Here is a 25,321-nt window from a genome sequence, read left to right as displayed (position 1 = left end):
ATTACATTTTTTAATCACTTATCACATGTTTCCCAGTTTCTGCCAGTTTGGGGCAGTACTGATCAAGCAGCTCTGCTCTGGGTGATAAGAGTTTTATTGGGCTCTTGTTTTAAAGCGCTGTAGACCAGATTTTCTGTATTGGATACGTAAAAGATGTTGATCTCAAGGTTTTCAGGTTTTCTTGTTTTATTTTTTAGCACCTGACCAAGTTAAAAAATCAAACAACTCACATAAGTGTACATTGTGCTGTTATTTTATCTGGTGTTTTTCATCAAGTTGTATGAGTTTTTTCTTTGATTCCACATGTTCTTCCTTTGGGTAGCTCTGCAGAAGGTAACTTGTTCTGGTATGAGGAACTGTGATATGTCAAATCAGAGATATTTACAAACACAGCAGGAGACTCAGTCAACTAATCTGTGGTGTAGCTCCTCCCAGTGTTTAAATGTGTGTAGAGGTGACAGGAGGAAACAACAGGAATAAAACCCTCCAACTTCTGTGTTTCACTCCACAAAATCAACTCAGAGAAGAAGAAAGAGATATGTTTTCTGGCTTCAAGAGGTGAGTGCTTCAATAAAGTTCCCTTAAGATGAATAATGGGCTTGTTTTGTGGCGCTTTTAACAGTAACCTCTTTCCTGTGTTGTGATGTTTCAGGCTGATTTTAATTATGAAGAGTACAGTTCTGATCATTCTGGTCATTTTTCCAGGTAGGGTAACATTTTTTGATTTTTTTTAGTGTTCATTTATATTTTTCAAGTAAAAGAATTTGTGTGTTTTTTACTTTTTGTGTGAGTATATTAAATCATATAGGCTGGTGTATTTATGTGCTCTACAGTAGCTAAATGGATAACTAAATAAACAGAGACTGCAAGTAATGCCTTTATTTAAAAAAAAAAAACATAAGAACTACAGTATTTCATTAAAACATCACGATCAATGAGAACTGAATCATACTTCAACTGGGGGAAACTCCATGTTTACTCAACAGCAATAAAAAAGAAAGTTAATATAAAGACAGAAGTAAAAAAAGTAAGGTGGAAAAACCAATAAGGAACCAGTCATCACAGTAATCTCTCATTGCATAACTTTTGCTTGAGAGGACAAATTCAACTTCAGAAATATGAAACGTACGAGAAAAACTTTTTTACGTCTGTTTTATTTGTATCGTATGTCTAATTTTTTTCCATCATTTTATGGCCAGGCCTTATTTCTCATAAAAATAAGAGGAGGCAGAGAGGCGTATCTCCATGGTAGACGCATGACTCTATAACCAAATAGTATGTGTGCTCACATGCACAGCGTGGTTTAACATATTCTGATTCTGAATGTGTATGAATGTTTTTACCTTCTTCAGTGGGTTAAAAAAATCAACAACTAAAGTTTTTTTTTTGTATTTTTACCCAAAGGTGCATGGAGTGGAAGCTGGGGTGTGGTCTCCAAAGATCAGTGTGCTGTCAGAGGTTCATCAGTGGTGATACAATGCGAGTACGACTATCCCTCCTTTTATATCGTCACTGCAGTGGACTGGTACAAACGACAGAGTGTTTCTGGAAAGCCTAAGCTGGTTCATCTTTCTGATATCCCTTCAGCCCCAGATCACTTCAGATATGTGGGCAACAAGAGGTCTGACTGCAGTCTGCAGATCAACAACGTACAGAGCTCTGATGAAGGAGCGTATTTTTTTCATTTCAAAACAACATTTTTTAACCAATGGACAAGCAAACGTCCAGCTCTTCTTACTGTCACAGGTAAATATATGGAAGGATTGAAGTATATGTTCACACGATTTCTCCAGTTTTCTTTCACGTCAGTTAAAATGCCTCTGTTTGTGTTTCTGAACCAGATCTGACCGCCGTTGTTAATCCGAGTACTGTGACAGAGGGAGACAATGTCCATCTGACCTGTGTGTCAGACTGTCCCACATCTGTAGACGTGGTCTGGTTTAGAGACAAACAACCTGTTTCTAAAACTGTGCTCCAGGCTAGAAGAGAGGATGCTGGGATGTATTCCTGTGCTGTCCTGGGACAAGAGACAGTCAGATCTGCCTCTGTGGCTCTTAATGTTCAATGTAAGCACTCAAACAAACTTGAAACATTTATTTTTAAAGATACCTGCAGTGTCACATGTCTGAGTTCTCTATAAGTCCAAAGTGAATCTTTAATTTCCTCCCTAAGATGCTCCCAGGAAAGTGTTGCTGTCACTGACTCCATCATCATCAGAAGAAGAAGAGAAAGAAGTTATTGTCAAAGGTAGCTCTGTGACTCTCACCTGCAGCAGTGATGCAAACCCTCCTGTGAGACAAAATGGATACACCTTATACAAAGATGAACGTTACATCAGCCGAGGAGAGAATTACACCATCTCTGACGTTCAGCCGAGCCACAGTGGACTGTACCACTGTCAGGCCTGGAACAACATCAGCAGGACGGGAATCCACTCCTTTAACTCCACTGAGGTTCACCTGGACGTGCAGTGTGAGTGTGCTGATACACACAGATACACTGGACTCCCGACTGGTTTCATTTATCAACAAAACTTTATCGCTGTTACAAAACACAAGCATTATTTGGAAGGGAAGCTGCATCATGGGGGATCAGAAAGCTGCCCAACAGAAAAAAGAAGTGCACACATTAATATAACAGTCATAGACAAACAGCACAAAGGAGGAAGGTCTTCTGTTCAATTCTTGCCCAACTTCGTCTGTCTGTCTCTGTCTCTGTCTCTGTCTTTGTCTGTCTGTCTGTTATCTGAAGGGGTCAAAAAGTTCAGACTGGGTCAAAAGGAACAGGCAGAGTGTTTGTGTAGACCAAAAGTTCACTTTTCTAAGGTCATATCCTGGATTTACAGGACATCAGAATCATCATAACGATACATTTCTAAATTCATTCAGTTTTCTACTTGAATCAGAGCAGCAGCTCAGACAGTAGAAGTATGCTTCTGGGGTTAAAACTAGCTTGGTGGTCAAACACTTTTAGCAGCTTTATTTATGTTGTTTTGTTTGTCTGTTTGTTTGTTTTTTCTGCAAAATCCCATTTTTATACTTATTGTTATTAGATTTCAGTTGCATGCCATTTTTAATTTTAAAAATAAGTACTTTCATACCTGATTTCTCTTATTTTCATACACATGATGTCTTAAATTCTATATTTCCATCCAAGCTGACAAAACAACACTCCATCCTGGCTAATGTAAACACAGGTGACTTCAAGGAGATTATTGATTTTCAAGGAGACGTGAATTTCCAAAAATTGAAATACAGTGACAAGCAGGGGATGATTTTTCAGAATAAGAGCTGACTTTTACCGAGACACATTGATGTCTTTATTAACAATCAGAAAGTTTCCAGTCCAGTTCAGGCTCTCGGGCACACTAGCTTCTGAATGCAATCATAAAGTTTTGTCACAGGTTATAACCAGAGGGTTTTTTTGGCTGTAAGCTCATAACATGACATTGCTTCTTTCTGATTTTTTTGGAGTCTTTGGAGATCAATTCAGCGCTTAAATCAACAAAACCATGTGAGACAGAAAGCTCAGTCAAACTGTGTCAAAATATGAGATTGTTCAATCAGATCCACTGTATCATGGACACTGATTTTCTTTTCTTTTTTCAGTCCCTCCAGTGAACGTTAAAGTGTTAATGAACCCCTCTCGTGTCACCGAGGGAAGCGGAGTGAATCTGACCTGCAGTAGCTCGGCTAATCCCACAGCAGAAACCTACACCTGGTTCAGGAGGCCGGTTTCTTCCAGCTCCAGCTCCCTGCTCCAGGTGGGCTCCGGACAGATGCTGTCTCTGTCGTCTGTGAATGAGTCCCACACAGGTCTCTACCTCTGCCAGGCCAGGAACACGCTCGGGGGAAACAACTCAACTGAAGTGCTGCTAACTATGAGAGCAGACACAGATGGTTTGTGTCATTTTATGGTCACTAATTTGGGTAATTATTTATAGAGATTGGCTGTTAAAGGGGGTGTTTTTAATGTCATTAATGATTCTTCTAGAAAGGTATTCATTTTAATTGTTTGTTAAGGCTTCATTCTGTTAGTATACAGTCTAACCACACACTGTTTCCACACAGGAAGTCAGTCCATCCTCATCTTGGCTGGAGTTGGAGTTTTTCTCTTTGTGATTCTGTTGTTGGCTCTTCTGTTCCTCTTCTGGTGAGTCAGTGTGAGCTCTGATGACTCACATCATTTTCACTGCAAGACGCTGACTGATGAGTGCACGTTTGACTATTGGTAATCTCTTTCTGTACATGTTGAGTAACTAATTCTTACGCGTTTTGCCCATTATTGTCATGTCTGCATGTGTAACAGCCTTTTTGCATCATCTTGGTCCATTCTGTTTTAACCTCTTACCCAGATTTATACCCAACAATTGGCTCAGAAATATAAATGCAAAAAATGGACAGGATTTCATTATTTTAGATTTCTGATATACTGCGAATAATACTCGTGTTATTAAGAGCACATCAAAGATTTATGAAAAAGTTACACAAAGTCCTGTCTGCAGCAGTCATAAAACAGAAATATTTCTAAAACTCTTTTTCCTCACATTTCTTGTTTTCTACAGTTCTAACTAAATTGACTGAAAATAATATCTACATGTGTTTGACCGTCTGTGTTTCCCATTATTACTTAAACAGCTTCCTGTAAAACGTGAACTAAGGATTAAGCAACATTATTTCTTAATGAAGTGAGTTATTTGTTTATTTGTGTGTTTCTTATCTTACAAGGAGGAAAAAGATGACCAATACAAATAAAAAGGTGAGTACATCTGATATAAGTTATTAATCCATCAAAAGTGTCATTACAGACATTGAATAACCTTAATATGAACTCTATGTAGAGCAGGTGTGACTGAAATAGATTCTTAAATCTAAATACTACCCGCAGCATTTGCACATGCATTGCATGTTTCATCTTCTCTTTCACACACACATTCACACACTCACTAAACAAACTCAGTTCAGTTCCTGACTGATCACACCTGGTTATAAAGACAAGAGACAGAACTAACCACCATTTCATTGAAAGATGACCCTCTCCAACCCTGATCCACAGACACACAGTGAAATTTTAAAGATTGTGATGAATGTCTCAGGAAAACACTGATTGTGTGATGCTGAGATTACCTAAAGGGGCTGTGAAGAGTTTCAACATTATCTTAAAAAAGTCTAACTTCTAGATGTGTGCCTCATTAAAATCCAAACTTTAAAATGAGATCATCATTGCCATATAAGTTATATCAAAATGCTATTTTTCAGCTGATTTCCTGCACATCAAAGTCACAGCACATCAGCTGACAAAGTTTGGTAGTTAAGGGTGTCTGTGTTTTTCTCTGCTGAAAACAATTTCCTGGATCAATTTTGTAGTATTGGTGGACAACGGAGCTGGACTGTCTGACAACAAAAGGTCAGACGAGCAGACAAGCCAAAACGAAAAGCAATTGGACAAGAGCTAAAGGCTGAAAAATGAGCCAAAGGCTGAAACATGAGCTGAAGGCTGAAAAACAAGCTAAAGGCTAGTACAAGCTAAAGGCTGAAACATGAGCTAAAGGCTGAAAAAGGAGCTAAAGGCTGAAACACAAGCAAAAGGCTTAAACATGAGCTAGGGGCTAAAACATGAAACTAAAGGCTGAAAAAGGAGCTTAAGGCTGAAACACAGGGTAAACTGTGTGTGATAGTGTTAATTCCAACCCACATGCATCCAGTGAAAAGTTGTCTTGAACAAAGTAAAGTAGTGTTCAAAAGAAGATCTAATCTTCATTTATTTTCCAAAATAAACACGCACCTTGTTATGACAGTCATTCTGGCCATTCTGGCCAAAGGTGTCACTGCAATCCCCTTTAAACGGACAGTCTTCACAGCCTCTTTAAGTTGACCTAAATCCCATGTTGAAAACATCTGGAGTAAAACAAAATAAGAGACAGAAAATCAGTCTGACATCTTGTGACCCTCCAGCAGACCCTGTTTGACGTCAGCAGAGGAAGCTTGGGCTCATCAGTGGCTGAAGATCAATTTGACTGTGTTTATGCCAACATCAGTGTGTTACCATCTTCACCTCCACAGGTGAGCGACAGGAACATCTCTCCTCATACAGAGACTGGGTCACTCAGTAAACATGATGTCAACACAAACATGAGTTTTGGATACCTTCATTCACAATGATCAAACACCTTCAGGTGTTTAATGAAATAACTTTTTCTGTCTTTTTAGGCTCAAACAAATCAAGGGGATGATGTCACATACTCAACGGTGACGATCAAATCCAGGAACCCTGATCCTTCACATATGAAGAATGAAAACAGAGCAGGAGAGGTCTCCAGGTAAGTTAAACATAGAGGCACTGAAGCCAGGTGTGTGCCTTGGTTTTGACACTGTGAGTATTCAGACCAACATACTCAAACCTTGACTAAACCTTTGACCAACGATAAGACACATTACTAGTCATTTCCAGTCTGATTACTAAAAGAGATGTTACAGTGCAGATTTCCTCCTCCCACAAATGACCTCATATAAGACATCTGCCACTGAGCTATCTGTTCAGACTATTCTCCACACGTCCTCTCTATGACAGCATTTGGGGTCAGGTTAGATCTTTTTATCTGAAGTAGTAATACATGTTATTCAATTATATGTGCAGTGTAACTTGTGAGCACATATTTTTTCTTAATATATAATTACATCTCCTTTGAATCAGATCAAATTCAAGAAGCCTCCACTTGAGAGTCACCTGAAGTCTAAAAATAAAGAGAAACTGAGGCTGAAGCATGTGATTCATCACTGCTGCTATCAGTGTTACTGTCAAGAGAGTTATTGATAAAATCTCAAAAGTCTCAAAGTTTTTTATTTATTTATGTATATACACATTCTTTTCTCCCCAGGTCAAGAAGAGGAGGAAATGAGGAGTCAGTGATCTACTCCACGCTGTCTAAATCCAGTTGAGGATGACTGTCTCTCCTTTGGCTTGGATCATCAAACCGTAAATGGTAAATGTCATATCTGTCATGAAAAGCACAGGACAGGCTTTTTTAAGTAGAACAGTTGGATCAACAGTTTCTTTAATAATTTTAAAACTACTTGCTTCATAAATGCTGTGGATATATTTTTTTAAACTTTTTATTTATTGTGTGAAGTTTTGTACTCACACCCATTCTGAGGGGTGTTGTTTTGTATTAGTGCAGTAATTCTCTGAATACAGTGATTATTATTCAGTTTTACTTTAAGAAATTTGGTTTGCTTACTGTAGCCGTGATAAATTTTTGTACATACATATATTCTTGGATGCTGTAGCTGGATATAGTATATCTGTTCTTCAAATGGGCTTTGAGAGTTCATACAAAATATGCAAAGTTTTTTGTTTTCATTTATTCATAATGTTGTTATTATGTATTTCTTGTGGTGGTATTTTATCTTTTTAGGCACAACAAAATTGAGCTGTTGCTACAGTGGTAAAAAATAAAACCACTGTCCTTGTTTGATGGCAAATCTCACTTAACAAAATGACCAGACGGCAGTTCCCAATCAAAAAGTAAAAAACCAGTATACATTTTGTGTCAAATCTTAGAGAAGCATATCAAGGAAGTGTCTCATTCATAAACACCTGTGAGCTGAGCATGCAGGTGGAGGTAATCTATAAGATACAGATATATACAAAAATATAGATAAATAGCCTTGAGTCCTGGTTTCATACCACTCTGGTGTATCAGTGCAAAATTTAATTTAAACAATAAATCCAAAAGCAGAACTATGAAGTGAATTTCATTGCATTTATCCATTTTCTGAACCTATTATCCTGTTCAGGGTCACGGATGGCTAGAGCCTATCCCAGCTGTTGTTGGGCGAGAAGCGGGGTACACCCTGGACTGGTCGCCAGTCAATCACAGGGCTGACACAGAGACAGACAACCATTCACGCACACACTCACTCACACCTACGGACAATTAAGAGTGTTCAATTAACCTAGTGAGCATGTTTTTGGACTGTGGGAGGAAGCCGGAGTACCTAGAGAGAACCCACCCTTGCACAGGGAGAACCTGCAAACTCCACACAGAAAAGGCCCACTGGCCAAGCTGGGAATCGAACTGGTGACATTGTTGCTGTGATGCTGCAGTGCTAATTGTTGCGCCACTGTGCAGCCCATTGCATTTATTTGATTCCTAAATAAAAACAGTAGTGACAATTGCTTTACATTGGCTTTTTTAACTTAACAACTGTTTTAAAATGCCAAATGATGGAAACTTAAATACGTGATTAAAATGTTTCATTCGTCAAAATTCAGTCACATTTCAGTCAAATCATATTTTAAAAAATGACTGCTATAATAGAAATATTAATTATTCACTGAAACATTTTTATAATTAAGTCTTTATTTCAGTACAACACTCAATACAACATTTTACATCTTAAAATATATATTTTTCTCATTCATGTCAAATTTACTCTAAATGTACATACAGTGGTTTTATAGCTCAAATGGGGACATGGGGGGACAGTGTTACTGGGTTTTATGAAGGTGAGTCACCTGCTGATACGTACAGGTTAGTATCCGCAGAAACAGATTTAGTGTTATTCATGGGGACTTAGCATTTTATTTTCAGATATTTTTTTATTTTATTTTATTTTTATTTTGCACTGATGATAAAATGAGTAGGTCTCTTATGTTCAGTTCACATACTTCATTTTTCTGGAAAAACAGTTTGTTTTCAAACAGCTCAAATCAATACACTAGTCATCTCCACTGAACTCTTTTCTGTCTGAACATTTATACCTGAATATGTGAGTTTATTGTCTTAAAGTGACAGAGATGATCAGCTGAGATCAGGTTTTTTCCAGATGGCACTGTGATCCCAACATCAGAGGTAGCTATGAACTGATAAAAAAAAGCTTTTCTCAGGGCTGTATGTGTTTTATATTTTAAACTACAGCTTAAAATTGTTGTCTGCCACAGTTGGGGGCAGTTGTTGAGTAAACACAGTCATGGCAGTAGATGATAAAAGACAACACCATCATTCCATATTTGGTTAGTTATACGTTTGATACATTTAAGAAAATTGTGACAGTGAACAAACCTGGAACTCAAGAATCTTTGGATCATAAAGTCACATGACACTTCTCTATAAAAATCTGCACACTGAAATATTTACAAAGAACAACAAATGCCAATTTCAGTATTATTAAACTCAAGTATCATCTTTACCTGTCGAGATGGCCCGTGTTTGAACAATAGTTTTTCACAAAGTCTGATAACTGCATGGTTTTAATGGGCGCATTAATTTCAAGAAGTCTCAGAGTTACTCATCATAACTCATAATCGACCATATTTGTAGATCTTAAGCTGTATGTGTAAGAGAATAATACATGGAAAAGAACAGTCAGTATTTATGACTCACTGTGTTATAACATCTAATGCCTTTTACTCACAAGTTAAATTGAAGGTAACTTTGAAGCAGCTGAGCAGAGCAGTGGAATCTTCATCCAAGAAATTAAGTGACACGTTTCTTCATTTTTGCGGATACATCTTAGTTAACATCTTAATAATAAAAGCAGTCACCTTTAATAACTCATATTTAAAGAGCTCAAAGTATCTCATTAGCAGCTATGGTCAAGGTTTCACAAAGTAAGATTCAGAAAGTGAAAAAAACTTCATCAAAAAGGCTAAAGAGAAGATAATCCATGATGCCAGGGGAACATCTCAGTATTTCAGTTCTCTGTCAAGCAGTCCTTGATGATATCGGTCTCCCAATTTAGTCATCCAAGAGGAGAATTTAAAAAGATACTCGGGCCATTTTGAGTAGTCCAACCGAGTTGTTATGGATCTGCAAAGTAGAGGTGATAACAGAGCATGTGTTTAACACAAAAGATTTATCAAAGAAAGGAAAAGCATTGTTTGTCTGGCAGCCTGTGCACTCTGTGAAAGTGTAAATGTAAAACAACATCTTTTTATTTTCTGGAGTTTCTTTGGGGATGACAATACAAAAATATGTTGCAAGTTAAAACTGTTATTTCATTAGTTTGGAATGCTGATTTTCTGCACTTCTTAGGAAAATACATATCCTAAACTTATCATTACTCAATGAAACACTGTGTGAAGTCAAGTGCATTAAATTTCCTTCTGCCAAAGGTGTTTGCAAACACCTTTGGCAATGTAGACAGTGCCTATTTTCACTAGTGAACAACAAAAAAAATGCTTGGACCATTTTTTGGCCCAAAAAAGTTATGTAAGACTGATCTGGAAAATGGGGTCACAAGTTCTGTGGACATTCAAAAACATTTTATGCCTTTTTTGGCTCGCTGGAAGGACTGGGAAAGGTATTGATGTTGGAGTAATAGAAAGATAACTGCACATAAAGATTAAAGAAACACAGTCATTCAATTTAAAATACAATTGAATAATCAGTTCGTAATCTCTCACCCTCATAGCCGTGCCTATCCAGGGCAGAAATCGGGAAACCCTGGTATAGACACCTGGCTTCTTAGCCATGGCACAGCCTGTTCCCCAGCTCACAACCCCAAGCAGACGATATCGAGTCGTCTTTGATAGACAGTCTTCTGCTACGAATGGACCGCCACTGTCCCCCTGAAACCACAAACATAAGTAATAAACACCTATCTTAATCCATAACACACAGAACTCCAGTAAATATGAACACACCAGTGTCAGTGCGGTACAACAACAAGACAAAGTTAAAAACACTCAAAGTGTAACAGCAAAAAGGTACATCAGACAATTCCACTATTAGAAACCCAAACCCAAAGAGGTAAACAAACAAACCCAGTCACATTATTACCTGACAAGAGTCGATGCCTCCTTTCTCATAACCAGCACAGAACATACTGGTGGTGATCTGGTTGTCGTAATAATCAGGACCGTTACAGACGGTGTCACTGATGATGGGGATGTGTGCTTCCTGAAGAGCGTCTGCTTGATTACCTGAGAGACAGAAAACAAAAAGAAGCTGTTTCAAACCAAAGACTGCACTAAATTTGTCTTTCATCTAATATCTGAGCTTCAGATATTGCAGTAATCAATAATAAATGGTGCAAATTTATTCTTTAAAACATTGAGCATAAATATATTTGATGATAATTTTGATAGTAATATGTATCTGAACTGTAAACTCACCGTAGTACCCTACATTTCCCCAGCCTGTAACTGTTCCCATCTGTCCATCTATCAGTCTCTGACCGTATGCTGGCAGGCAAACAGGCTGAATGTAATCTGCACAGAAGCAAAGGTACAAAAAAACACTTGAACCAAAGCAGCATGAATTATGACAACAATCTATGTTGAGCCTTATATTCAACCATTGCAGAGTACAGAGAAAGGATGAACTTGACAGAGTTTTAATTCTGGTTTTTATTTAAAACTGTTTAATCATAAACAAAGAATAACAAACTCTGCTGTCGAAGCTGAGGCAACAGTGACAGAAAGATAAAATGGGTAGATCAGAGCTACACTGTCATAAAGTGAGAATTTATGAGGTAGAAGCTTTCTGATGACGGTTAACTGTGTGGCCTCAGAGGTATAAATCAGTGATCTAATGATGAGCTGCACTGACTTTTAAATTTCCTACAGACATTTTACATCATATAACACTGATATTGTTGTACTTGTAGAGACTGAACACTAGAGGGCAGACTTGAACCGTTACGCAGTGTCTTACTTCCCCCATGAACCTTTTATACCCACTTTTTGTGTTTTCTGCATTAACTTATATGAATCTAGTGATGTAAACATCATCACAAACAGTCACTGCCTTTTCCTCTATGTCCTCCATTATTTTTTGCAAACGGTCTGTCACAGTCTGTTTTTTTATCTTGCTCAGCAAAGTCACTGCAATGTAATATACCAGCAGTTAGATGTTTTTCATGTATATTTAGTTCCTTAGGAGTTCAATTTAAATAAGGAGACATGTCATTGACACTAAAATTAAGTAATATTTGTCTCTTTTAAATCAGTGTCAAAGTTATTGATCACTTATCAGCTCCTCCTCAATCTTTTCTGAATACATTTTCATGGAGCACAGTGCTAAAGCGCTGCGACATTTCCTCATGTAAAAAAGTGTGATTTCTCTAAGATCAAAGGATTCCAGTACAGGCTTGCTCAGAGTTGATATCATCACGTTGAACAGAGGAACTTTTGTTCTGCAGTCTTCAAATCTGAGAAACAGGAAACCTCCAGCAGGTAAATACCAGACTGACTGATTTTCTCAGACTCTTTCTTTCTTACTTTGCTTTTTTCTTCATCTCTAATCAGTTCAACAGTGTAACGAAATCATCAGGTTTGTGTTGTTCACTGTGTGCCTCAATGACTTATTGTGCGTATTTGTGCTTGTGCATCCTACCGGTGAAAGTGAGCGGCTGTGTGAGGGCCAGAACAGCGATGTCCCTGCTGTTGTCATCGATGCTCGGATCAACAAAAGGCAGGTAGCTGCTGTGGTAAACAATGGTCTTCACCTCCGCCAAGATACCATTGCCTGGTTTATTATACATGGAGCCCAGCATCACACGCCAGCGATTAACGAAGCGAAGACGCCTGACAAAGAGAGGGTGACAGAGACATGGTGTCTTGAAGTACTTTGAGATTTTCTAACCTATGCTAGTTGTTCGCAGGCATTTATAACACATTTCATTGCACAGCTGTTTACTTTTTTCAGCAAGATGTGCAAAATAAGAGCCAAAGTGGAAACCAAAGGGTGCAGATGAGATAAAATCAATGAGCCTATCCAGAATTCCTTGACATCATTTAACATCTTTAAACAGACATGCACAAATCCATAGTTCATTATCCCTTTTAGGTATCACTTCTTAGATCAATCCTTGCTCATCTTCATAGGGGTGAGACCGTAAATATTGGTAAAACACAGACCAAGAAGTCTCAATAAAAGTCTCATCATTAACCAGTTTCTAAATGTCCTCTCAGCTCAGGAAAGTGGATGGGTTCAGAGATCGCTGTATCAGGGTCATTTTAACCTGGATAAAAATTCAACAAAGCAGCAGCCCGGCTGCCAAAGTACTATCACCTACAGTTTAATGAACAAATTGGGAATGACCAAATCTGAAACATGAGATTTAAAAATGGTAGATTAAAGACTGAATTTTCCAGCCTCTTTTTGACAATGTATGGTTTCAATGAAAAATTATTTTCTTAACAGTGTTTGAAGTTTGATTCAATAGAAAATAATTAGAAACTGTCTAAAGCTGAGTTTAGGGTATCTAAGATTGCCAGCATGCATTTCTCTCCATCCAGTCTTTATCTTAAAAATAATCCAGTACACGTAGAGACATTAGTTCAGGCCAGAGCACTTACTCTGGGAAACAGTGTGCTGCAGACACAATCCAGCGGTCTGAGATGATAGATCCTCCACACTGATGGACTCCATCATACTGCAAGCTCACCTGCCATGGCCAGCTGCCCTGCCTGGCATCCACGCCATTGACGATACGATCTGCTGCAAAACTACGTCTCCCACAGTCTGCAAAAAGGAGAGACTTCAACTGTCTAGATCAAACATACATGAAAAGTTGACATGACTTGACGAAAACTTTGCTTGTCAAGTTTCTTGAAAATTGAAAATTAGTATAACGGGTTGATACAATAGTTTTCTTTCCAGCCCTGTTGGCAAAATTTTCACCTCCATCTGAGCAATTCAGGGATTTTTTTTCTTTTAATATTTTGAAATAAAACATTTTCTGGACTTGTCGGGTGAATGTGGCTCATAATGAAGGTAGAGTCCGCAGGATTTTCCCTAAAAATATAGTGTCAACTTTTACAGGAATAATCCTACTCCATTTTCTCCAACTGGCTTCTGTACATGTGTGTCAGTGTCTGTGTATGCCTCTAATCCTCTCCTGCGCCTGTATGTAATGTTTTGGTTGTATCAGGATGTTTCTGAGCAGAGACTAAGTGTGGTTACATCCGTCAAGAAAGAAGCCACCCCACTACATTAGTGGTCCGAGAAAGCAAAAAAAAAAAAACACCAATGTGAAACAAAATGTCAAACAGATAAAGCTTTTTTCTAAACAAGGGTGAACTTTCACTCTCTTTCGGGTATCTGAAGAGCAACACGTGTTGTCTTTCTGCTGAGCAGATATGTGTCAAATAACCCAGTGATTAGCTTGTGCTAACATGCCAAGTCAGGTGCACAGCTCTCGAGTCTCTCTCACGAAGAAAAGCGATGCTTCAGGTGGTTGCTGGGCTAGTGAATGTGATCATGTAGTCTGAGGCTATGGGTGTGCACTGCCGCTAGCACTGATCCAAGGAGCAAGAGCCCAGTTTTAATTTGTGTTTACTAACAAGTAATGAAAATTCCTGCAGACCCTACCTGTGAGTCTGATAGGACTATTTTTGTTGAAAAATAAGACATTTACACAGTTGCTTAGGTTTCAGTTTTTGCAGTCCAGATAGGAAAAAGAAAATAACAAAAATCAGAAGTATAAAGAAGGCAAAGGAATGTGGCTTATGACGAACCCAGCATGTGGACAAAGACCAGGAAAGTGTAAAGGGTTTCAGGAGATAAAGTGTGTCAGTGTGTCAGAGTGTATGTGGCTCTTACCTTGGCAGAGCAGTGTGAGAACCTCTCTGCTCTCACAGTCACTGAAACAAAGACACTCAGAGTTAGAAAGTCGATAAACAAAAAAGAAAAAGTGACTTTTCAGCTCTTCTTTCTTAAGCAATGAGCAGAGTGAAAGAGAAGGTGCATAGAGTACCAGAGAGGACAGTGACACTGCTGTGAGTCAGGTGAGGGATCACACAGACAGGTGTTTCTTACCATGGGAACAATGAGTCCTTGATTTTCTTGCCGTAGCTGAGCTCTTTCGCATTGACGCAGAAGAACTCGCCACCATCTCCACTGGCCTCTGGCACCAAAGTGACAGAGAAATTCACCACACTGAAACGCACACACACATAAGCCAGTGTTACTGCTGTATCAAACTATACTGGATGAAAACACTAACACAGAAAGGTGCTGATATCTCACCTGACAAAGCCCACTTCTTCACAGCTGATGCTAGCTAGCAGCTCATTGGCTGAGGAGGAACACACCTGACGCCATCTCTTCTGAGTGGAGTCAAACACTCGGAGACGTTGGTCTGCAGAATTTACCTGGACTACAGGGGAGGATAATACCGTCATCGAGGGGGGTAAAAAAATAAGTTGGTCAAGTTAAAATGATTCAAACATTTTTACATAACACTACCCCAGACTTCTGAGATACATGCTAACAAAAAGGGGAAAACTTTGATGATTACACATAACAGCATAAAAATATCTTTCTTGACTAGAATAGTTGCTTTTTGAACAAACTTCTTAAACTTTCCACATATCCATAGCTTTATAGGTTTACCCACAGGTACAAGTCAAGAGTATCATGTCAGCCAGTAAGATCTATCAGCTTTGTCTTTACTCACCATCATACAGTCCTGTGTCTTCTTCCATTGTGCAATACGTGACTACAGAAGATCAAAGATAACATATCATTTTGAAATGTTAAGTTTTGTAGTGAAAACCTCCTGACTGAAAACTAAAGACCTATCTATTCAGTCTGGCTTTTATGTAGGGTTTTATAACTTATGGCGTATGGTTTAACTTCTTAATATATATATATTTTTTTATCTTTAACTTCTCATTTGTTATTATTAAATACTCTTCCTCATTGTACTTTCAGTGCTAAAGTTGTTTGTGATCAGTTATAAGTAAACAATGGGTTAGCAAACACCCAGTGATTTCCCACTGCACACACAGCAAGCAGATGAAACTTAACAACGCACTAACAGCTAAAATTTTGGTGCCAAGTAAAGCCAGGAAAAATGTGGTCTAAACAAAGAGCACCAACAAAAATATTGAACACCAAAGGGTGGCTCTCACAACCATATGTTTGAAAATAACACACAAGTTACTGTGGAGGCAACCTGTGCACTAGTACAGTGATTGTACATGACTTTAGGTCATTAGGATTTAATTTAACATCATTCTCTTTAAGCAATAGCTTGAAAGTAACTCATGAGGAAAATATCAACTTAAGTTTTTCACTAACCGACCATTTTCTCCCAGGCTTTAAAATGGCTCCTTGTTTCTGATCTGCATCATATTCAGAGGTTATCATGTTCGTGTGTGTGACAGCATGTGGTCTGACCTATGGTCCAGACAGCTGCTCCTATGGCTCCCAGGGTCATCAGCACCACACACACCCCAACGACACGACAAGGGGTTAACACACAGGTCAGAGAGATTCCCCTGCTCCCTGCAGACACACAGACACACATATGGATGAGTGTGCATACATGTGACAGCAGCACACTTTCCTTTAACATTACATAACATACCAACAACCAGGCGGCTGAAGAGAAGACAAACAGTATCATCAACATCTTTAAATACATACAGCGTGCATTTGTCTGTTCTGAAGTTTTATTAAGTAACAGCACAAATAACCAGAGTAAAAGTATTGTTTAGGCTCCCTTTGTGCTATCTTTCACCGCTCTACAGCAAACATCAACAAAATGTCCACTTTGAGCTCTCTGTCCTGATGTGAGGGGCATGCAGAGCTGTCCTGGCACAAGCTGAAAAGTACAAATGACACCGATCAGATCAATAGTCTAAAGTCTAGCATTTCTCCACAAAGCGAGAACAAACTTTTAAACTAAGATACGGCGCCATGTCTGTGCAGCGTGCACGTATAGTATGAGTGAGTGTGTACCTGAATGCAGGTGAGTTCACGTGTTCCTCCCGGCTCAGCTCTGATCAGTTTGACCAGTAGCTTATTATTCAAGTTAAACATTTAATTTCAGAAAAGTGAGGTATTAAAGCAAGAGTCAGCGTAAATCTGACAGAGTGTACCAGATTCAGGATCCCGGTACTTTGCACGCTGACTCACTGTAATGAACACATTTCTTTCTTACATCCTTTACTTTTCTTCCTTTAAAATATGTTAGACATATACACCTGATCCAAATCTTAAGGCCAGTTGACAAATTACAAAAATTCACATTTTGCACTGTCGGTTCTTCAGATGTTTTAAAGTACAGCATCAGAATGCAAAAAGGAGAAATGTGAGACAACAACAACAGTTAAACTGAAATAGGCCACTCAAACCATAGCTAGAAAAAAAAACCCAAAACATAAAATAGAAATTAAAGTTTGTTGCATGCTTGGTGCGACTGTCTCCAAGAGACTGGTGGGGATGTTTCTCCAAGTGGTGAAGATGGCTTCAGAGAGAGTGTCCACTGTCTGGAACTGATGTCCTTTTTGTAGACTCCTTCGTAAACATCCATCCCCAAATGTTCCCACTATGATTTAGATCAAAGGAACACACAAGATGGTCCCTAAGAGTGAGGTTATTCCTCTAGAAGAAGTCCTTCGTCAGGCAGGCACTGTGAACTGCAGCGTTGTCCTGTTGAAAAACTCAGTCATTACCACACAGACCAGGGCCCTCAGTCAAGTAGGAGGCCCCCTGCAACATCTCCACATAGCCAGCCCCTTTGACACCCCTGCACAATCTGAATCTAAAGCTCCATATTTCCATTGAAGGAAAGGAAAAGCATCAAGATCATAATGGACCCCCCTCCACTGTGCCAGGTAGAATACATCTCGGGTGGGATCTATTTGTCATGACAGTAATGTTGGAAGCTATCTGGACCATCAGAGTTAACTGAGAAAAAGCTCCTTAGCCTTTACCTTTATGAGGTCATGACTGTCTAAATACCTGACAGAAAATGACATTGAAGTCACATTTTTGCTCAGATTTTGGCTTTTAAAGGCTGTGGTCTTAAACTTTTAATCTACTGATGGACAGCCTATTTCACTATTTTTGTTGTTTGCAATAAATTGCTCACTCCTTGTTTTCTGTTTTCATTTTGTCTCACCCCCCATTTTTTCTTCTTTTTCTTCTTTTTTTTGTACTTTTAAGATCTGCTTGGTCAGGTTTTTGATAAAAGTCAAGAATATCAAAATCAGCTGTTCAGGGTATGTTATTGTAACTTAATAACTGTCACTTCATCATAGCAGATCATATTTCCTGACATTAAAAGGATTTTCTGTCCAGAACAGTCAGGGCTGTAGTCGTAATGCCTTCCATCATCATGTCAGGAAATAACTGTAGACTCTGTCAGTGTATGAGTTTCCTATCGAATCAGAGAAAACATTCACTCTCCTCGTTTCCTTCCTGCTACTGTCTCTATCTCACGCTTTCCCTGCCCTCTCACAATCCTCGTCTGTCTCACTTTCTGTGAAAACATAAGAGGAAGAACAATGTTTTGGTAAATTGTGACACCAGGTCTACCAAATGTAACGGTGTAAACCAGAGAGGCATTTTCTGCTGACTTAAAGGAGACCAGCAGCTCCCACCCTTCTGAATATTTTTTATCAAGGCCAACTCTTCCCCCACGTTTTCACATCTCTCACTCTCTGTATGCTTTATGTCTGATCTCCTTTATCTCCTGCTTCTCCTCCAACCAGCCTGTCAGCATTACAATACTGTTACAGTGGTGTTATTGTTTTTTGTTGTTGTGAGAGAATTATCAATGACACATATTTGAGGACATCAGGCTCACTATTTCAGACCGTTTTCAAGGAAACACTTCTGTCTGCTTCTATGTGCATCACCTCCAGTACAAACACCAGGAAACTCATGTTCACCACCCTCATCATTCCCAAATCTTCTTCTTCCCTCTTTCCCAGTCACTTCCCACAATCCAATGCTCTTTCCCAACATGGATTGAGACAGAACAAGCACTCTATTGTGTTCACCTTTACCGGGGACCAACCTGCTGTCGTGTGCGTGTGTGTGTGTGTGTGTGTGTGTGTGTGTGTGTGTGTGTGTGTGTGTGTGTGTGTGTGTGTGTGTGTGTGTGTGTGTGTGTGTAATGAGTCAGGTTCCTTTGAAACCACAGTGGTATGATACTCTCGTGTGCTGGTAAACCAGAAACAGGAAAAGCTTAAACTCATGTGTGATGGATGTTTATATTTTGTATATAATGGGAGTAAATTTTCATTCATTGTTGAAATATGTGACATCCATAATAGACATCTTTTAAACTTTCTTTTTGTGGTTGTTGTCTGAATTTTAAAATATTGATGAATGATAGATTCTTAAATTGATTAAAACCCTAATAAAGTAAGTTTATTGCTTTCTTGGACATATCACTGTCCCTCTCAGAGCAAATAAATAATTGAAGCCTAATTCTTTTTCTAAATAAGTACATGTTTCAAACAAATCAAAGCAGTGAGAAGTGTTGTCTTTGTTACAGATTTTACCCTTACTATGACTGCAATTTTTTGCTTTGGTTTCCTATGACTGTTTCAAAGAGCTGGCATTAGGAGGCAGGAATGAATCATCATTTACTGTAAGTATCCCGCTGGCTCAGACTTATCATACACACATATATTTTATTTTGGGTTATGTCTACCCTCATCCATGAGTCACATGACCAAACAAGAAGCAGCACTGTGGAAAAGGTTTACTTCTACATGACTCATCTTCTGGGATACCCTGCACTAAACATTATGGTGTCCCGTTTAAACATCAAAACTGTTGAGTGGAAAAGCCGCTGTGGTCAGAGGAGATGGGATCACCCTCTCCTACATTTACACACAGTTAAAACCCAGATGATAAACACTTTCTGAGTAAAATGTTCATTTTCACATCCAGGCACTAACCACATTTCACTGAGCTAGAAAATAAACATCACCTTAAATAAACACAACATTTTGGTCATTTCATGACAGGCTGATGGTTTATTCAAAGTGTAGAGTTCTCAAAGTGTGAAACTTTTTTTTCTTAGAAGCAAAACAGACCTGAAGAAACCGGCGTCTTTTCCAAAGAGTCATGTCCAAACAGAGGTCTGCTTGTCTGCATTAATCCCTCTTTATAAGGTTTCAAGTGTTATTATGTGTTTCCACACATTTATTCTTGTCAAAACAATCAGAGCCTAGGGGAGTTTACAAAAATTTTTAAGGCTTTGAACTCTATTACGCAGACCTTATTGGCACATGTGATAGTTTGTTCAAAGAGGGATCTGGGATGCTAGCTCAGGATCTTATTCTTGTGTGAATGACTTGAATACGCAGTTCGATTGGGTTACTAATTGAGTTATTCATTTCCTTGAAACAGGTGGTTCACAATAAATCATCATACCTACTTTCTCTAACATGGTTTTTGTTTAAAGTTACATGATAGATTCTAAATTGATTGCCTTTTTCATCTACTGGTGCATTGAAAATAACTTTACAGTACTTTTCATGATTTTTCAAACATTTTCCTCGAGTTAGACTAAATACAATCACCAAGACATATTTTTCAGGGTGAAGAAATCTATTTGAACAAGATCATTTCTGCAGAAGATTTGTTTTTGTGCTTGTGTCACAGATAGGGATGGGTACTGAATTTGGTACTTTTATAGGTACCAACCAAATTCTGTCTGTAGTACTGAGTGCTGCTTCACATAAAATCAAATGGTACCATGTTTAGGTACCTTAACGTATGTCCCACTTGACATAAACACAGCAATTTTATTTATTGGGAGACAAACGTGTTAGATTAAAAAAACTTCGAGATTTTGTTGCTAAACAAATTAATATTTACTGCCACAAAAGTACCGGAAATTAATACCGTTGAGTACTGATACTGATTGCCAGGTACCGGGCATCAGTAGTGTATCGTTTCAAATGAGAAAGGTACCCGGTACATATGTCATCATCTCAGCTTGACTGGGCCATTGATGAGCCAATTATCTTTTCCTGTATGAACTTCTACAGGGCCTGAGCTCTGGTAGGTTACGGCACTAACAGGCACTAAAATTTGGACTTCAGGGAACAGATCGTAAAACTCTCTTCAGAACAAAAAGGTCAGATTTTTATGTTGTTTGTATCAAACACAGACATGTCTTTTGTCCACCCATATCCACTCCAAATTCAACAGGAAAAGAAAACTGAAGTGTATCCTGAGTAGACTGAAGTGAACCTTGGTGTGGTAACAGCACAGAGAGGCAAGATAACAGTGCAGTGGGAAGAGGAGACCTAACACACACACTCTAAGACACAACATGACTCATACTGGTTGTGGTCGTCAAGGCGAAAAAGTAAAACAAACACTATCATAGTAAGCCGTGAATATTGGCCTTATGAGCAAATTTTCAGCTCTACTATGAGATATTGTTCTCTATGTTTATCTTTCTTTTCTTGTTCCCACATGTCAGGATAAAGGTAACCACTGTTTGTTTCTGAAAATAGATCATGTCCCACCTCATCTACGCACACCCTGGGCCAGACCATGTGTGTCACTCCTTGGTGAGCCTGAGTTTGTCCTGTAATTACACACACACCAAACACAAAGTCTGATTCACTGCATATGGGTGGACTCCCTTCAGTCTAGCTGTGGACAGCGTGAAGCTAAACATCTGGCTCTGTTCAGACACTGAAAATAAGAAGCTGCACAACAAGGAAAGAAGGACAGAGAAGATGCGTTCATAAGAGCAGAATAGGATTTGGACACTTGATGCAGGATTCGGGATTTCGAGGATTTAGAGACCTGCAGCTTCACTGAGTTTGTTCCTGCAGCGTAAGGTAGGTGCTTGGTTGAAAGGTATGTTGCATGAGTCTGAACTAAAGTCAGTCCATCAGGACTTGAATCGGGTTTTCTTTTTCTTGACAGAAGGTAGACATGGGCCCTCAGTACATACACAACACACAATTTCAAGCTCACATGGCTGAAGTGCTTTCTAGCAAAAGCAAACACAGCAAGTACCCTTATCTCTACCTCCATAAAACAGCATCATATAGAGAGCAGCAGACTCATTAAGAGCCATAAAGCTGGACGACGTTTGGCCAACATGTCAACACCACAAAACTGCTTTAAATCATGAGCAAAGTGAGGAGCAAACTTAGATTTTCAGGTTTTCTTCAAAGGATTTGAGTCAGGGAACAGTCAGCGGGGTAAAGAGCAAGCAGAGATCAGTGGTGCTTCAATAAAACTACTAATTTATGGAACTACAAGGAACTCTGTGTAGAGGTTTGTGCTTATTTCTGAACCCATGGTTGTTGTTACATCTCTAGTTTTACTGGATTTAACCAGATTGGACAAAAAGAAGAGAATTTCAACCAATCAGAGTGTCTGTATTCCAGCAGAAAAATAAATCCAGTCGATCCAGTGAGAAAGAGAGCCAGCATTAAAAAAAGAGTTAATGTTTAACCGGCAAAGCAGACTGATGTCTGGTCTCAAATACAGAAAAACAGGCCACATGAGCTGCAGTATGAGCACAGCTTTTAATCTGTGCGTGTGTGTGTGTGTGTGTGTGTGTGTGTGTGTGTGTGTGTGTGTGTGTGTGTGTGTGTGTGTGTGTGTGTGTGTGTGTGTGTGTGTGTGTGTGTGTGTGTGTGTGAGTGAGTGTGTGTGTGTGTGTGTGTGTGTGTGTGTGTGTGTGTGTGTGTGTGTGTGTGTGTCTGAGATGTGAACTCACCCATCTTCCCCTCCGCCACAACTTTCTCAGCGTACATCTGCATTTAGGAAGAGGTAGAGGGCTAAATAGATCAGATGTCTCCTTCTTTTGCTTCCTTCTGTCCTTGACTCCTAAGGGCAGGTGGTCCAGACCCTTGGCACCTGGAATATAATATTGATTATCCTGTGTGACAAATATATTCCATGTCAAGAAAAAAAAACAACCAGAAGTAGAAAGACACTCAAACGTATAGCTGGGTACATGATCTCACTATGTCAGTGTATCAATATCCTGATAAAATAATCATTGTGTCAGCAGGGCAAAATATTGTTGCATTAAAAATAATAATAATACAGCTCTTCTCTAAGTAGATAACTCTTCCAATTTTGACTGTTTCCTTGATGCTCATGGTGCTTATGACATTAATCTTTAACTTTACTTTGAAGAGATTTTTTCAGTCATAATAAACGATGATATATCATTTAATTTAATACACGTCAAACAACTTCACTAATCCTTCTTAGGGGAACTTGTGTGTCTGAATTGCAGTTTTTTTATTATCACAGAGTTGTTGTATCATGACAGTTATTATCAGTGTGTGTCAAGGATCACACAATGTGTCAAATCTAGTCATTATTTCTCTATAATCAGAACTCCTGTAAATATAGGCTGAATCATTTTGGGGAGAACACAGCATTAAGATGTAACACAACTTCCTGTTTTTAACTGTTGAGCCAGCAGAGAGCTGCCACAAACCTGCATTTTTCCTCATACCAGCAGGGGGCAACTGCTGGTTTTATGAAGAAGCTAGTAAAAACAAGACAATGGAAATATGGCTCCACTTGTCCAGAGTTTGTTTTTTTTTTCCCCCAGGACTATATTTTGAATTGAAAAAGAAAAAACAATCTCCTGTTTTGAATAAGTTATAATAAAGCAGGGTACACTATGGGTCATGGCTTAAGAGCAAGTTGTAACCATGTTCACTATTAACCCGCAAAAAAAAATCATACAAAAGTTTCCATCTTTTCTGACTTTCTACGACTTTCACAAAGGAAAGTCGTCTTGAACACAGAGGCCCACAAACAAATGAGTGTCATAACAATGACAATTGGTTTTGATTATTGACTGGTTACTGTTACAAATCAATTAGAAATGGATCAGTCCATCCACATCCACATCATTGGTCTTGGTGCGTAACAATTCCCTTGTTGTTTCTCTACATCACGCCAGACCTTACATTAGCAATTTGTGCAACACAGTAATGTCATGCAAGGGTGGCAACACCACTAACATGTTAAACATTCCAAGAACTTCATTTCATATTCATGTACTCGTAAACTCAATTAAATATTAAATGTTGACACAGAAAACCTGCATAGCCCAATCTAGTACACAGAAAATTCACAGGAAGAATTGACACTGGAATCAATGACGTATCAAGCAATAAACAGAATCAACAGTGGTATCAATCAAATCGTACCTGTCCCTAAAGACAAAATATAGTTTTACTACAGTTTCAAATATGGCTCACACTTTTCTCATAATCTTAACCATTATGGATAAACAGAAAAGTAGATGATTTATCTACATCAGCAGAAAAAGGCCCACCTCTCCAGATAGAATAATGTATACAAAGAAGTTAACATTGTTTGCCTAATTATATCTCGTTGAACTGAAAACCTCCAAAGTTCACAAAAAATGTTTTTATCCCATGAAACATCTGTATCTTACATCAACATAAGCAGTTTTCTTTTGTTGCAGCAAATAAAACTCATTTACATTTTTTAACTGTTGCCAAAGGTCAGAGTAGATGGCTGCAGTGTGTACTGTAATACTAACAATAAGTCATATAAGAGCACGCTGTCCTATAGGTGTAACCATTTGTTCAAGTACCCAAGCACATAATGAATTAAGAGATGCAGAGGGTTGGATTTAAAAGCCAGTCCTTCACTTCAAGCATCTTATTGGTTATTTCAAAATGTTTTTTGGTATAAATATATGTGTTTGTAAATCTTTAAAAAAAAAAAAAAAAAAACTTTAAACATTTATATAAAGGCTTATTGCTTATCCTATCATTTTTGTATCATGAGGCCTGAGGGTTCACTTGGACTGCAAAGGTCTTTGGACTGACATGGTAAAACAGGTCAACAGACCAAAGTACATCTCCAAAGCTTTGGCTTCATACATTTTAATTTGAAAATAAAATGAATGATGTTTTCAGCAACAGAACAGAATAATGGTCTTTATGTCCAAGCCAAAGTAAATATAAAACTTTTACTGACTTAATGACCATGATACGTCTAAAAGGTGTAGACGCTTCCAGTGAGCAGGAAAGTTTCAGACTTCAATCTTCAAGTAGTCTTCCACGACAGAGACTCACCTGTATTACCTTACAGCAGGTGGATCCTGGCCTTCTCCTCTCGCCACAGAGATAAACTTCTTATTCAGCAGAAAAAAGCGAAACCTTTGACGCCTCTACGGGCGATAACGCTGTAATAACGCCACCACAGTTAAATCCCAGTTTTCGGTAAATCCTTGTTCTGCTCTCTTCACAGGTTACTGACCCCACAGACAGAAGAGGAGAAAAAAGTTTATAAGAGGTTTTTAGCGACCGTCAGAATCAACCGAAACCCCCAGCGCCAGCCTTTAGAGAAACGGGGAGAAACATTTGGAGGTTTGAATAAGTCCAGACTAGCTTAGTGAAAGTTTAGTCGGAGTTCGTGTTGGTCTGTGTGGTCGTCCTGTGAGCGGTCAGCTAAGCAGAGGAGAGGGGCACGGGTGACGTCATCCTACGTCCCTGAGCGGACAAACCGTGCACGAGAGCCCTCACAGAGTCTGCAGACCTGCTGCAGGTGGACACGCTGTCCTATAGGTGTAACCATTTGTTCAAG

The 25,321-nt window shown here is 38.8% G+C and overlaps 2 protein-coding genes across 2 annotated transcripts; one reads left to right on the top strand and one right to left on the bottom strand.

The window, feature by feature from the left end:
- Positions 1–538: 538 nt before the first annotated feature.
- LOC141800572 (limbic system-associated membrane protein-like) lies at positions 539–6,938 on the top strand. The gene is made up of 9 exons (XM_074683181.1): positions 539–558; positions 653–705; positions 1,405–1,746; positions 1,842–2,066; positions 2,173–2,472; positions 3,609–3,868; positions 5,958–6,062; positions 6,210–6,319; positions 6,878–6,938. Exons 1-9 carry the CDS (start codon positions 539–541, stop codon positions 6,936–6,938), a joined length of 1,476 nt encoding a protein of 491 aa, XP_074539282.1.
- Positions 6,939–8,457: 1,519 nt separating this feature from the next.
- Positions 8,458–25,168, bottom strand: hpn (hepsin). The gene is made up of 13 exons (XM_074683892.1): positions 24,811–25,168; positions 22,452–22,591; positions 16,133–16,240; positions 15,408–15,449; positions 14,978–15,107; positions 14,768–14,887; positions 14,552–14,592; positions 13,306–13,471; positions 12,341–12,531; positions 11,119–11,214; positions 10,784–10,926; positions 10,408–10,572; positions 8,458–9,811 (listed from the first exon to the last, which is right to left on the bottom strand). The coding sequence occupies exons 2-13, from the start codon at positions 22,492–22,494 to the stop codon at positions 9,761–9,763; spliced, it is 1,296 nt and encodes a 431-aa protein (XP_074539993.1). The 5' UTR covers positions 22,495–22,591; positions 24,811–25,168; the 3' UTR covers positions 8,458–9,760.
- Positions 25,169–25,321: the final 153 nt, after the last annotated feature.

This window comes from Halichoeres trimaculatus, unplaced genomic scaffold (genome assembly GCF_033239565.1).
Source record: "Halichoeres trimaculatus isolate MK-OKI-2021-1 unplaced genomic scaffold, fHalTri1.1 fHalTri1_scaffold_12, whole genome shotgun sequence".
Taxonomy (NCBI): domain Eukaryota; kingdom Metazoa; phylum Chordata; class Actinopteri; order Labriformes; family Labridae; genus Halichoeres; species Halichoeres trimaculatus.
The sequence above is the reverse complement of the archived record's forward strand: the minus strand, read 5'-3'. Positions and strand labels throughout refer to the sequence as shown.

What these genes read in the sequence shown, in the direction of transcription:
- hpn (XM_074683892.1), bottom strand. Translation starts at nt 22,494, where the DNA reads ATGCAGATGTACGCTGAGAAAGTTGTGGCGGAGGGGAAGATGG. An exon ending in GAAGAAGTGGGCTTTGTCAG is followed by an intron (nt 14,888 to 14,977) that starts GTGAGATATCAG and finishes TGTGCGTTTCAG; the next exon opens with TGTGGTGAATTTCTCTGTCA. An exon ending in TCTCACACTGCTCTGCCAAG is followed by an intron (nt 13,472 to 14,551) that starts GTAAGAGCCACA and finishes TCCTTTTTGCAG; the next exon opens with ACTGTGGGAGACGTAGTTTT.
- LOC141800572 (XM_074683181.1), top strand. Translation starts at nt 539, where the DNA reads ATGTTTTCTGGCTTCAAGAG. An exon ending in AGCTCTTCTTACTGTCACAG is followed by an intron (nt 1,747 to 1,841) that starts GTAAATATATGG and finishes TTTCTGAACCAG; the next exon opens with ATCTGACCGCCGTTGTTAAT. An exon ending in AGAGCAGGAGAGGTCTCCAG is followed by an intron (nt 6,320 to 6,877) that starts GTAAGTTAAACA and finishes TTTTCTCCCCAG; the next exon opens with GTCAAGAAGAGGAGGAAATG.